At 31.6% G+C, this 15,615-nt stretch overlaps 1 protein-coding gene across 1 annotated transcript in view; it reads left to right on the forward strand.

Moving 5' to 3' along the window:
- LOC127700943 (TPR repeat-containing protein DDB_G0287407-like) overlaps positions 1-5,316 on the forward strand; it is a 57,006-nt gene extending 51,690 nt beyond the window's left edge. Inside the window, exon 19 of the mRNA XM_052204682.1 lies at positions 1,988-5,316. Within this exon, the coding sequence (XP_052060642.1) occupies positions 1,988-3,207 (1,220 nt within the window). The 3' untranslated portion in view covers positions 3,208-5,316. The remainder of the gene's footprint in view (positions 1-1,987) is intronic.
- The last annotated feature ends 10,299 nt before the right edge of the window (positions 5,317-15,615 follow it).

Raw genomic sequence — 15,615 nt, forward strand, 5'->3', positions numbered from 1 at the left:
ACTGATAAAAGTTATATTAAAGAGATTTTACAGACTATAATCCAGTGATAACAAGGTGTTAAGTCAATAGAAACTTGTCATATAACCATATTATCATGTGATTTATACTACCCCACGTTGTGAAGTACCCATTGGCTGGGGTATGATTTTTTCTGACCAATGGCAAAGTGGATTTAAAGTATTCTTTTCATGAAATTTATGAAGCTAGAAGTTTGAACAATGTGGGAATTTGAAAATCAAGAGGGACAATAGAAGATAAACACAAATAAAAATAGATTAAATGAGTTGTACAAGCATCATAGAATGATACAAAAATAATTGGTTAGATGGATGTAAACAACACTATGAAACTAAAGCTTAGGCAATATGCACCTCCATAAAAACTGGAAATGTTATCAGGTGCTTTGGAAGGGTTAATATTTCTTGCAATGCACACAGCTTCTAGCATGTGCTATTAGATTGGTTGTAGCTTGTTTCGTATATGTTCTGTTTACAACACCACTAATAAGAACTGATTAAAACAATAAAATAAGCAATCTTACAGTCTTTTTTATACAAACAAACGGGAATTAAAGTATCTAATGCTAACTGGGTAAAATTTCACATAAGGGTTTGGAAAGTAAATCAGCAAATTGGATGCACTTTCATCATTTTAAAAAAAAGATGTCTACTATTTTGAAGTTCCAAAAATATAGAGTACTATTTCATTTTTATAGAATTATTAGTTTTCTTTTTTCTTTATCAATTCTGCCATCAAAAGTATGGTTTTTCACAGTTTAGGTAAGACTTTTTAAGCTCGTAATGGAAAAGAGGCAAACATATGTTATTTTGCCTTTGATTAATGGAAGGGTCCACAAGGTGTCAAGTGATAAATAATTATTAGGTCCACAGTCAACAAAATGACCAATCAGGATTAGTTATATTCTTTATAAGATGACTGCATAAACCCCTACTCTCGATAGATTACTTTTACATTTGAAGAGAACAGATTATATGTAGTTTAAAGGGCAATAATTCAAATTGATGTTTCAATTTATTACTACGGGTCAAACAGCAGACTTAAAAAAAAATAACATAAAAATTTCTTAAATAATTAAAACAACTTCTAATTGAGTTAAATTTCAACATTGGAAATTTGGCACAATTGACCTATAGACAAATTTAACATTGGAAATGTCAGTATTTGGCTATAACAAAACTCATCTAAACTGCCTCAGATCCCAAATATGAATACAATATTTGGTTTGTACCTAGGAGTCATGGTTGAAATATTATATATCTAGAAAATATGATCTGTAGTTCAAAGGGAGATAAATCAAATTTGATTATTAACTTAGATAAAATATTCAATTGAAACTGTCAGGGTTGTCTATCCTGTCATTGTACTCAAAAACATTTATTACATAATCTGAAAACATCAATATCAATTTATCATATCACATTTTTTCACTCTGTTATATTTTTTGTCATGTAAAATTTCAGCCATTTTATTATTGTCAATTCCAATTTAAAGAATACATGAAGTTTAGGTTTGTCACCAGGGAATAAAACAAATTCCCGAAAAATTATTAAAAATTTTATCCGTCAAAAGATAACATAACAAGTGAAAAATAATTTTTTCAAGTCCCTGTAGGTCAATCAGCATAAATCAGAGATCTGGTGGAGTTAAGTTTCCCAGAATATGAAATTCATATTTAATTTTTTAGTCATATAATTCAATAATCTGTGAAAGTCCTTTTTTCATTTATGGATATCAAATTTTGTTTTTAATGGCATGAGTATTCTTAATTTGTGGTCTCGGACATTGTATATAAAAAACCAATTGAAATATGCAGTTTCTTTCAGTTTGTGGTAACCACAAAATCTTTTCAAATTTGTTCCGTTATTAATAGAAGTACCGTCACATGTATGCAGAGAAATTTTTTTGTGTCTTATGTATTTTTTCCCAAAATGTAATGCTAAAATTTTGATTATTTTGTATTTTCAGGAGGTGATCATATTGACACAGTGTCTGTACGTAATTACCTCAAAACATTAGAAGTTACTTTAAAGATGGGTAAATATGAGTTTGGTCCAGCTAAAGAAACAGATGTCCGCACCGTTGAAAGACCCTTCAGCAACATGTCTTGGAGGGATAATGACCTGAAAAATCTGGACAAAAGGTCAAAATTAAGATCATCAGCAAAAACAAGAAGTAGAGGAAGTTCACGTCCAACAAGTAGAGATGAGAGGAGTCTTCATTCAATGAGCAGGCTAAGCAGTGCAAGTCATATAACAGCATCAGAAAGGTTAATGATTGAAACAGAAAGACCTGCCCGTCTGCTAAATAGAGAAAGTGTCGAAAGACGTCTCAAAATTGGAAAGCAACTTGTAAATGGCTTTTCAGGTATACCTGATTATGGGAGAAGTGTTATAGCGGAAGACAAAGAAAATGAAGAGGAACAAGAGAGAAGGCAAAGTCCAGAGCAGCAGCCAATGCAAGTTCAAGACAATATCATTGACAGTTTTGGTGTTGATATTGCTAGAAGTGAAGAAAGTCCTGCCCAGAAAAGAACACAGTTTATGCCACAGACCCTGGAAAGTGGCCCTGTTAAATTATTCAAAAGATTTGGAAGCGCAGAAAGTTCAAGATCATCAAAACAAAACGTCCGACCTCCACGAGAAAGCAGTGCAAGAAGTGCAAGTTCCTATGGAACTAGTTATCGGACAGGAAGTAGCTTAAAAAGTTACTCGTCAAAGAAGGATACAAATCCACATTCTATAAATTTAAGTAATACATCCACAGTTACGTCTGGGCCTAATTGTTCATTAAGCAGTTTACTTGGTAATTCTAAAACTCCAAGAGATATATCTAGGAAAGTCCACCATAAATCTGCGTGGTATCATGTTCCAGGGCGTTACTTCACAGATGAAGATAAACTTCCACCAAAACGATCACAAAAAACACAGGATGTCAAGGCCATGATGAGGCGATTAAATATGAACACTCCACCAAAAATTTTTGCGCCTAGAAATGGTGCCACTCCTACTAAATTCAAGAAACATAAATATTTCAATGAGTCTCATATGAATGAGGATAATTTTGGTCCCACTGTAAAAGGTATTGGACCTGTAGCTTCTGAAGCTTATTCAAGTGAATATATAGATGATGTTTATGAAAATCCAGGTTCTACTGTTACTTTTAGAGGTGCTTATATTATGGAGTAATGTTCTTTCTATGTTTAGTAAAACAAAATATCTTTGTCATTTTCTTCTTTAAAGCGGGTTTTCTTTTTGACAGTCTCTGTATTCATCTTTTTTGTGATGCTAAATGTTTGAAAAAATGTAACAATTTTTTTTACCTATTTCTGAGAGCAAATTAGTTGTAATACACAAATTCTTTAAATTTATTTAAAAAATTAGCATACTATGAAAATATATTTTCTTAATACATATTTAGTTGATGAAAATAATGCATTTGACATTTTAGTGGCAAAAGAGAATATCCTGCAACGACTCGTTTGTGAGCCATTCTATGGTTAATATGAAAACAAATCATATTTCAACTTTTCATACTCTATACATTTATGGTCAAGTGATACCTAGTTGTCCATGTATCAAACTTCCAGGATTTCCTTAGTGCAGAGGAAACTCGTAAATTTTGAATCATTATTTAAAAAAAATTTCCTTCTATCTATAATTTTCTGTAATTTTTTATTCATTTTAACCACATTAATAGTCATTACTTTGTTCTATAAACCTAGTCATATTGAAAAGCCATCATTCCTATTCTATTCAGACTTAAACTAATTTTATACATTTCTAGATAATCATGATAATTACAAAAATGCCATTGAAAGTTCATATTCAAAGTTAGACTGTTCTCTTGACCACATGTAATTGTGACAGAATTTGAATGAATTTCTTGTTTCAATCAACTAGAGTAATGTTTTATCAAGCTCCATAAAACAACTGTCAGCTCAACAAAACATTTGCCAAGTCATTATCTAGCAATCAAAATTTGTCAGTTTTACTGAGAGAATTAGTAACATACAGTACAACTACACATATTGATTTGTAATCATGTGATAGAGTTTCAGTGGTATTTTTGAACCTTGTGTATACTTAAGGGGTATGCTCATTGTCAGTTAATAAACTTCATAAATGTACAAGAAAGGTTTCCAATATCAACTCTGTTCCTTGTAGAATGCACATTTAATAGACATTCCATTTATAAAAATTTCAATGTTTAATGTTTTACACCTTTTTGATTGTGCACAATTATTTTTTTTAGATGATGAACAAATTAAAATTAATATGAATGCAAAAGCAGAATTCTGTATAATCCTTTAACTGCTTAATTTTTTTCTAAATTACATTTATGTATTTTTTCCTGTGTGTAAATGTGTATTGTAATGTGGATTTATTTTCTTGTATTTGACCTTTATCCTGTTGTAAAAACATGTACTTATCTACTCTAGGCGATCTCTGTTAGTCAGTATTAGTTATATGTAATTTTGTTATATATTTATGGTTGTTATGCATTTTCCAGGGGAATACTTGTTCTGTATAGATTCTCTATCAATTCGGTAATATGAAAAGTTTGAAAATTTGACTGTTGATAGCCAAACCTGCATATATAAAAAACGGGATCCAACTTAAATAGATTTGTGTCCCATATAAGAACTGTCCTTTATTTAGAGATTCATGACAAATCTGAGAAAAAATGGACTGAATTTCAAATACTTTGCTATGAAATTTTATTTCAAACGTACAAGCTATTTTAGTTAATTGGGTTTTTTAATATGTATTTTCCATTTTGGAAGAAATATTGAATTCTTTAGAAATTAAAAAAGAACTGACATTAATTAGAGTCATACCAGAATAAAAAGAATTTTTCTTTTTCTTGCCAAAAAAAGTTCAACCTTCAATGTTCAATGTGAATTCTTCAAGATTGAGATCATTAACTTCAACCTTAGTACAAAAACCAAAAAGTTAAAGTCTTTCTGTTATATTAAAAGTATGTTGATTATGACATCATGGCTCCTGACCAAACTGTTTTTACTTTTGTGTTGTCTCCACCTTGATACAAATTTATTTGAAAAATTAGGCCAAATAAGTTTTATCAGTCTACAGAATACTTGATTGTTATTATTTAACTTTTACACCGAGTTGCTTTTAAGAAATGTGCTTCCAATATATAAACACACGAGAATCTTAAACAAGTGTTTCCTGCAAAATGTAATTTCTCTGTGATACTACTTACTTGTTAATGTATTTTTTAGAACTTTTATAATTAGATAAAATATCATGAATTAAACTTCTAAGTAGTTAGAATTGTTTTTGATTTTGATTAATTACGTATGTAAGTACAGTTGAACCTTGTTATGTGAAAGTCGTAGGGACCGGACAAAATTATTTGACTTATCCAAGGTTCGTTTCATCTGAGGTCGAGTGTGTTGTAATGAATTTGGAATCCATTAAATACGGTTTGAGATTTGTGTAAACTAGATATTTTGAACAGTTTGCCTTTTTATATGACACTTTTTGATTGTGTATTCAATCTCCATATTTTTTGTTCCCTTATAATAATTAAACACACAAGGACAGATACAAAACGTTAATTAATAAAACCAATACACAAATATTTACAAAGGTCAGTCACCATAAATTATGAAATCACTTGCGGAACGAACGAAACAAGTTGAGAAACATCTCTGATGATCGAGGGTCGTCTGCTTTGCATTCAGTTATTATATATTAATCATAATTGTCTTAATCCTTTTATTTATTGTAATTAACAGATTTATGTTCTAACAATTTCTTAATCTCAGCTTGGGTCATTTAAATTCGTTTCGTTTTTATGTCAGGTAAAATATGTTCAACACACTATGTTTTGCATGGACAATCAACAAAGGTGTTAATTACCGGTCACCATAAACATGTCATTTTAACTATTATACAAACAAGCATGTTTACATGGCTTTAATCTCTTTTTAAAATGATTAGGCAGCATAAGAAATACATCCCATTTGAATTGTTATCATTAAGTCTGCATCTTTAGAAAGTTCTTACTTATGCACTTTGAGATATCGGGGTCAATTTACATTAGTTTTACGTCAAAGGGGCTATAAATTTTTTCTAGACTTAACCGAGTATTTGAATCAACCGAGTTCGACTCATCAGAGGTAAATATACATTGATCAAACAAAAATTTAACCGGGACAGAGAAATTACTTCGACTTATCCCAGTTTTGAGACACAACCGAGTTAGCCACAAAGAGGTTCCACTGTATAGGTATTAAATAACAAATTGCAATAGTTTAAAAGTAATTTTAAACATCAAAATAACTACAATAATTAGAAAATATTGAAGAAAATTAGAAGCAACAGTAGTTTAATGATGTTCAAATCTCATAAATCCCTCAAGAAGATACAAATCAAGGTATAAAACAAAACCTGAGGGAATGGCATGAACTCTAAAAAGAGTAAGACTCGGGCTTCACTATAGAGTCAGTGTGTCTGCTAAGCGTGCATCCCCTGCCATGCCAATCCACACAGGAAAAATCTCACAATCATGATTAGGACTCAATCGGTGAAATCATAGATCCAACAGCTTTTCTTTTATCTAAAGATCTAAAACCAGGAAAACATGTTGATATTTAGTTAAGACACAGACATATGTATCAGTCAACCAATTCATAATTATTATGTTGACCTTGAAACTTAGGAAGTGTAGATTCTAGTTGTTCTTCCTCATGACTTTATTGGAGCAGTTTTTGTCTCAGGTGCGAACTTCTGTTAATGACAAATTTATAACAAAAAGCACTGGCAACATTGCAAAATACCAAATATTGATTACAAAAGAAAAAAGCTGAAATATATCCTGTCAATGCCATGGCAAAAAAACAAAAAACGACCAAAAGACAATCAACAGTAAACAAAACACAACATAGAAAACTCAAGACTGAGCAACACGAACCCCATCAAAAACAGGGGTTGATCTCAGGTCCTCCAAAAGGGCTAGCAGATCCTGCTCAACTAGTGTCACCCATCGTGTTACTGATGACAGTACAAACCTGATGATTAGTCTAATTCGGTGTTAAGTATTTCGTCTTACCTGCTGATATTTTTCGTTGATAAGAGTAGATTTAAGTTTTATTTACTTCTAAAGACGTCCGTGCATGCACAAATATTATTAGATAATAGAAGAGAGGCGGACGATGCTTAAAGGAATAGTAAAACTCATAAGTCCAAAACCAACTGACAAAGCCATTAGAAAAATGAAAAATGACCAAAAGACATACAACCATCAACAAAACACAACATAGAAAACTCAAAGATGATTAATTAAGCTAGACTAAATAATTTTTTTATAAAGTTAATTTTTGTCTGTACCCATCTGAATTCAACAATTAAAAATACAAATATATTGAATCATTTCGGTATCAAAAGTTGTTTCAAAATGAAACCTTTCAGTTCCAGACTCTCTTTTTGAAAATTACTGAAGCCCTTGAGGGTTGTTTATGTAATTGGTGTTCTATATCTATCATCACTTGTTGAAATTTCTAATGGGGACTGCATCGACTTTCTGCCTTCATGAAAACTTTTATTCTGTGAAGGCTACGTTGGAATTAGTAATTTTTGAAAAAGACGAAAAACATAAAAACGAAGGGACAAGGGCAGTTCACAAAACACTACACAACAAAAAGAGTGATGGATTTGAATCCCAACAAAAGCTGGGGATGAACTCATGTACTAAAGAAGAAAAAAGAGTTCCCGAATCACAAGTGGCATCGTCGTGCTTTTAAATCAAGTAAAATCCGATTGATAAGTCTAATTAGGTGATGTCACAATTGAGGAAACTAGAACGTGGTTGTGGCTTCCACAAGTGGAACATCCATGACTTAGATATTCGAAAATGGTAAACGAATAAAGATGGACGGTACGTAAAATTTTTGAGGGAAGACTTAAGTTTATTTATGATTTTTATTAACGACCTCACAGCTTAACATATGTAATTATGTCTTCTTTTTCACATTTTTTGGGTCCATTGTCTTGCATAATCCTCGACTAATATAAAAATAAGTAGATGTAGTATGATTGTCCAATAGACAACAATCAACCAAACACCAATTGAAAGTACAAGGATGTTGTATATAAAATACCACAGGTCATCTTACGATCTTTAACAACGAGGAAACCAAGACCGAACAGTAAGCCATAAAACACCCCCCACCCCCCGGAAAACAAATTGTAAACTATTGAACAATTGAAGTGAAAACTAATGGTCTGATTTCAGGTTAAACAAAGTTAACAGATTTTTTCAATGACAGATGCGGAACGACAACCACGAAACTACAGGCTTCTGACTTTGATTATACTGCTGCTGGTGGACTATCAGTCCACGAGGTTATCATCAGCTCTGTAGTCAGTACCTTAGTCAGTACTTAGGTACTGAAATGATTTATTCTAAAATTGTCCGTTTATAAATTTATAGATTTATAAATAAACTAAGGTTTCAACTCCCAAAGGCAAAGTTGACCTTAGATGGATTAGTCTATTTTTAGGTCCTTTTTGTTCATATAGCTCTAACTGTTTCGGTTCTATAACATCCTTGGATTTCAAAAAGTCGGCTTTGAGCGTTCATGGTGAAGGTAAATCCAGAAAAGCGCTTCGGACGCATGACATTTAACTAGCGTAATAACCAGGTTTAATCCACCATTTTCTACATAAGGAAATGCCTGAACCAAGTCAGGAATATGACAGTTGTTTTCCATTTGTTAGATGTGTTTGAGCTTTTGATTTTGATATTTTATAAAGGACTTTCGGCTTTGAATTTCCCTTGGAGTTCGGTATTTTTGTTATTTTACTTTTTATAACGTGTTGTTTTTTACAGCACTGAGCGGATACCGCTGTTGGTGGACTATCTGTCCCCGAGGATATCATCAGCTTAGTAGTCAGTACTTCGGTACTGCCATGTATTGATTTATAACAAACCTCTCTAGAATTGTCCATTGATAAATTTAGAAATTATAAAGAAACTAAAGTTTCAGCTCCCTAAGGCAAAGTTGACCTTAGATGGATTTGTCTTTTTTATACATCCTTGGATTTCAAATACAAATACTCGAATTTGAGCGTTCATGATGAAGGTAAATCCAGAAAAGCGCTTTGGACGCATAAAATTTACAAAGTGTTGTTTTCGTTTTTTTTTCTCTTTTGTACATAATTAAGTAGATATGTTGTTATTCCTGTTGTCATGTTTGTATTGTCGTTATAACACTATTGTTGCAGGAGCAATTCTGCCTGTAATTTTTAGGATGCGAACCACAGACTTGTACGAGTATATTGTCTGACAGACAGATAATCAGACATATATCAAAATAACAGCGTCTAAATTATTCTAAATAAAACTAAGAAAAACAAATGCTTTATTTTATCTATACAAGATTTAAACTTAATCCGACATTTGGTTTGTAGACATTGAGTAAATTTTAATATATTCATGTAAAACACCAATCTTATTCCATCATACAACATTACAAGTAGCTAGTCATAAAGGTCATAGTAAGTGACACAGTCAGTCTTACTATTTGGATAGTGCAGCGGTATATAGCTGATGGTCCGCAAAAACAAAAATGATAAGATTCTATTAATAATTATGAAGAAAGATCAAAAGTTCACAATTCTGTCAAACAACATTGTGAAACGGTTCAACACTAATATGTAAATTTATGGATAATAAAAAATTACAAATAGTCAATACATATAAAATTTGACTAATTTGGTATTATGATTAAACATAAAATCAAACAACTATTTCCAATAAAAGTGAAATTATGCCACAGTACCTTTTGTACGTTGTTTGTCTGCGGATATTATAGGATGGTAAAAAGATATATAAAAAAAATATTTGTTTAAAAAAAGTATTACAAATCTACCGAACTCCAAGGCAAATTCAAAAAGAAGAAGTCCATAAAAAGTGACAGAATCTAACGTGATGGACTTTATCAACCAACGGAACGAATGGAAAATACATTGTAACTGTCATATTCCTGAAGAAAATGGTGGGTTAAATCTGGTTTTATAGCTAGCTAAACCTTCAACTTGTATGACAGTTGTTTATAGTTCCGTTCTACTGCCAACATATTTGAGTAACCCAAACAGAAATGATAGGTTAGTATGACAATAATTGGGACCCATCAGCCTAAACTGTGTAAACATGCATTACAATTAAGAACAATATTAATTATTTGAAAAATAGAGTTATGGTAGTTGTCCATATTTTAATAACCAACGAGGAGAACACATATATACAAATATACATTGCTGTCAGTCTTTTTCATGTTTTTGATTTCACATTTTCTCGAAATTTATTTGTTTTTGCTAAAATTAAAACAAAAAGTCTGTAGACTTAAACATGTTCAATTAACTTGTTTAAAAAGCTCAATTTATGAGTTTTCAAAACGGGAAACTAACTCTTAATTGAAAGGATAATCGTACATGCGATTGTCATCGATATACCTGTGTTGGTTTAAATGTTCAACACTTGCAATGGTGTTTTGTACATCAATGGTGTTATAAATGCTCTCTTGTCTTTCTAATTCCAAATATTGGATTTGGAGCTCATCATTGTAATTTCTATGGCTTGCAATTCGTACACCAATCGTTGTTTTCCGACACCTCATATTTCTCAAACAGTGCTGTCGGAAATGAACACTTAGACCAATGATTACCACAAGACTTCCTGCACACAGTACATACATTATAGTGTTGCTGATTGAAGAAGAAAACCCTAAAATCAAAATTCAGACCATTTCTTAAATTAAATATCGATATAAATAATGATATACATTGAACTGAACTTTAACCGATGAATGGCTTTGGCTAAACTTAAATATCAACTGGTCAATTTTTTTTAACATACTAAAATATAAAGGGGGTATTTGATATCGAGTTTATATGACAAAAACATGGAAAAGTCTGTTTCAGATTTGATAGTGAACGTTGACAAATATCAATAGATGCAAAAATAGACTATTAATATAGATTTAAGCTAAACACCATCATCAGTCAAGTTTAAAGTAAGCAATTTATATTATGTTGTCTGCATTATCAAGTAGGGTTTCCAAGTAAATGTTCAAAACAAAAAGGAATAGCTGAATGATAAATAAATGTAAAAAATGCCGAATGACTACAGATACCGTATTATTTTCTTTCTTAACGGAGATTTTGAATACCATAAAAACACTATATGTTCATTTATGTTTCGATTCTTTTGCAATCACCTTCATTTTCATATTTGAATCTTCTTGATAACCTCTTAATAGAATGAAGCCAAATTTGGCAGAGATGTTCCATACCAGGTCTTGTCGTATTGATTTTGCTTTAGTGCCGATTCACCAAACAACGCAGTCGCTCTATTGGTCAGAATTTCAAATGTTTTATTAAATTTTTGATAGATATATTTTGCGAAGGTTGGTCCTAAAAGTGTTGTTTCTTTGATGCGATCGAATATATTAAATAATGCTACCAAAAGGAGTCGGAAGGTTACATTCAAACCCAATGGGAAAATACGTCTTTTTATTTTCAAAAACAGATGAAGTGAAATGAACAAAATCATACAAAAGTATTATGGGAGGTTAACAAGTACTTATATAGTTACCAGTTCCTGATTTTTCTGAAATAGACATAATACTCGCGTAATAAAAGGCTTTTTTAGTATAGACTAGTCTTTTTTATCACTAGTTTTTTATAGATCAAAAAGTCTTACCACTAACTAAATGTAAAAAGTCCCACTTCCTTAATAATAATCCAATGATTGATTTAATTTATTTATAATGAGCAAAAAGAATTCTATTTAAAACAAGTTTCTAGTATGACTTATATATGATATAACTAGCATGAACTAGTTTTCGATGAAATTGATTGACGTTACAATGGCATATTTTCCATGTTTATCATTGAGAACATGCGGTGTTGTGTTGATCAAAGGATATTTAAGCACGACAGAAAAAAAAAAAAAATCCCAAGCAAAATGTATTGACGATTGGAGGTGTTTGTCAAAAGAAAGTAGTTGCGATAAATAAATGTAGAGTGAGATAGAGAGATATATTTTGTACTTACTTAGTTGGAATGTTTTGTCGGCAAATTGTGTTGTTATGTTATAAGACCTTTCATTTTCTTTTGAGTATTGTGATGATGTACCTGTAAAAACTCTGCGTTCTAAGAAACATTTATTTAAACTTAGCACAACAATATTACATCACAATTTCTTTCGACAAAAGCGGAACAAGAGTTCATATTGAGGCCAATTTTTGGTGTCCAGTAAATTTTCCCTACATTGAGCTATCCTTATCTAATGAGTCATCTGACATTAAACATATTAAACGCGTTAACCTACCTCATCACTGCTGGTACTATTACAAAACTATTGAAAACTATTGAAAGTAATGCTTATTTGATACCATTCACTATATTGTTAATGTTTTGGTAAAACTACATTAATGATTTAATGTTCAAGTTCAAATTATTTGACGATAACTGATATTTTCATTTTATGCTATTACAAAACAATCTTAAATTATAATGCTTATAAGGTTCGACTTAATGACTTAATTTTATGAGAGTTTGCGATATTATGTTTTTATACCGCCTTTACATTTCTAGGAATATGATTGGTTAAAAGCAACCGCGTGGAGACCGTGTATATTTCATATGGGTTAGTAGGCGTGGTTTGTTTCAATACACGGTAAGAAGTGGTGTTACGTCCCTTTGTAAAAACAACACGGTGTTGTAGAAAAATCTGAAAGGTTTCAACAGACGAAGAAATTGATGATGAACGATTGAAATAAATTCATTAAAACACATTAAAAGCTAACAAGTTGTTATTGTTGGCATTTGATTTTGTATAGACCAATGGAAGTAGGTTCTTAATATTGAAGACTTGATCACTTTGATATGCCACTAGTCTAAATACCACATGTTAAGATAGTCGGTAAGACAAATTCGTTACACAGTGTGCTAGTGACCTAATACGATATATATATGGGGTCAGTAAATTTCATATGGGGATTCAAGCTTCGCTCTCATCCCATATGAAATTTACTGACCACATATATACCGTATTAGATCACTAGCACACTATGTAACTAATAATATCTTTCAAAACTAAAAAAACTAAAAAAAAAAAAAAAAAAATTTTAGGCGACAGTATGATCAAATCTCGCAAATCGATTAGGAAGTGACAAATCAAGGTAACAAACATAAACTGACAGAATCTCATGAACTCCAAAAGGATCGAGACTGAGTCAGTTGACAGGGTAAGCATCTGCTACGCAAGCATCACTTGCCACGCGCATTCAGTCAAAATAATCCAATCGGGAATAGGACACAATCGGTAAAATTACTGAGCAGACGACTATATGGTGTAAAAAGATGTAAGACCGCGATAACATGATGCTAATGAGTTGAGACATCTACACATAGTATCGGTCAACCAATTCTGGTTGGTGATTATAAAACTTTTGTAGTGACGAGTTCAGTCATTCTTCCTCATAACTCTGTTGGGGCAGTACTTGTGTAAGGAGAGTATCCCTGTCATTGAAGTCCGTATAGTGTGAACATGTCCGAGCGTAACGTAATTACTGAGATATGTTATACGATTGAACAGAGGGTATGTTACTGCTGCTGAGAAATATGAAGTTGAAATCATCACGTTCGTCATAGATTCTAGTTTGAAGTCGTCCATCTGTGTCAATATCGAGGAAAGATCAAGATATGAGTCAAACTTTCTATTCTCGGTAGTATCCCCAAGTTCATTATGATATATGAGATGTTAAAACTTATTTTCTGTATGAACTCTGTTTCATACGAGTACGAAAACAAGTCGGCGAGTAGTGTTGCACAATTAGTCCCTATTGGAATATCGACTGTCTGTTGGAATATCAATCCACCTAACTCAAAAAATGTGTTCTCGATCAAAATGTCAAGCATTTTGAGGTGTATTTGTTGTTGGAATCAGTGTGGTTCTTCACAAAGTTAATTAGGAATAATGGTCCTCCCTCATTTATCTTTAATGCAAATAAGACAGACAATAATCATTTATTTATACATTCGTTACTATGAATAAAACGAGATGTAGGTTTATTGTTAATGACACACTATGGACACAACCATATACAGAACAAGAACAAAACAAAGCAAAGCAAAGCAAAGCAAAGCAAAGCAAAGCAAAGCAAAGCAAAGAAAAGCAAAGCAAAGCAAAGAAAAGCAAAGCAAAGCAAATCAAAGCAAAGCAAAGAAAGTCAAACAAATCAAATCAAAGCAAAACAAAACAAAACAAAACAAAAACAAAACAAAATCTAAAAACAAAACCGAAAGGTCAATCAAAAGCAAGACAATGATCATAGTTTCTGTTTCTGTTATATATGCAAATGGTATATCAGAACAATCAAATAACCATAAAGAGTGACCTGCAGATGACCAAAATTTGTAAACCTTTGGCGGGTAATTATCACTACAAAATAAACTTACGTGAGTCTAGGAAAAAATACAATATCAGGATCGCTTATCTTTCCAATTTTGTACTAATCATAGTTAATAAACAATTCAATGTAAATTTGTTTATATTGTCTACAGGCAAGACTATCCGGAGTTTGACATATGGTGTAGATGTTTGTTCATCATTGAATAAGGTATACTGACATCTATTTGTTTGCTTCTCCATTGTTTCTACTCTAAACAAATTCTTGTGTCATAAATGTATTTCTTTGTGTTTATTGGACACCAAATTAAAATTTCACACAAAATCTTGAAACTCAGAGTTTCCTCAAAATTAAAATTTCTCATATTCGAAATATTCTGATCTAAGTAATTTTAAGGAAACTTTCAAATTTGAGATATTTGATGAAAAAAGTACAACAAACATACCTCGAATTCCAATGTATATTCAAAAAGAGGAAGTCCATAAAAACTGACAAAAACAAACGTTTTAAACCAACGGAACAAGTGAAAAAACAACAGTCATATACCTGACTTGGTTCAGGCATTTTCTGAAGACCATGGTAAGTTAAAACTGGTTTTGTATCTAATTAAACCTCCCACTTGGATGAAAATTGTTTATAGTTGTGTTATATTGAAAACAATTGGGTGAGCAACCCATACAGATATAATAGGTTAATGTGACATAATTGAAACTTAAATAATTGTCATTGTACGTGAGGTCCTAATAAAGAACAAAGGAGTAAGTTCACGAAAAGTTAAAATTGGCCCGAAGAATTTGACGTTTTTTTTTATAATGCCAAAATACCTCAAATTTAACATAGAAATATTTGTGATATAACTATCAATACAAAATAACTTCTTTTTGGGGGACAACACATTAAAAATTATAGACATGACCACTCAAGTATGCATTGTAACGTCAGTTTTGATAAAAATTTTCAATAGTTTTTAACATTTTTAACATAATTTACTTTGGACGCCACCTCTGATCTAGAAAGTTTTAGTCTCCAGGGATTAAATATCCTCATTGGCAACTTTTGGCTACAGAATATTTTAGATCCGAAATTGTGGCCAAGGATTTCCTCGTGCTTTTAGGTAAAAAAAAAATGCACAAAATCATCGTTTAAAAAT

This window comes from Mytilus californianus, unplaced genomic scaffold (assembly GCF_021869535.1).
Source record: "Mytilus californianus isolate M0D057914Y unplaced genomic scaffold, xbMytCali1.0.p SCAF_1, whole genome shotgun sequence".
Classification (NCBI taxonomy): domain Eukaryota; kingdom Metazoa; phylum Mollusca; class Bivalvia; order Mytilida; family Mytilidae; genus Mytilus; species Mytilus californianus.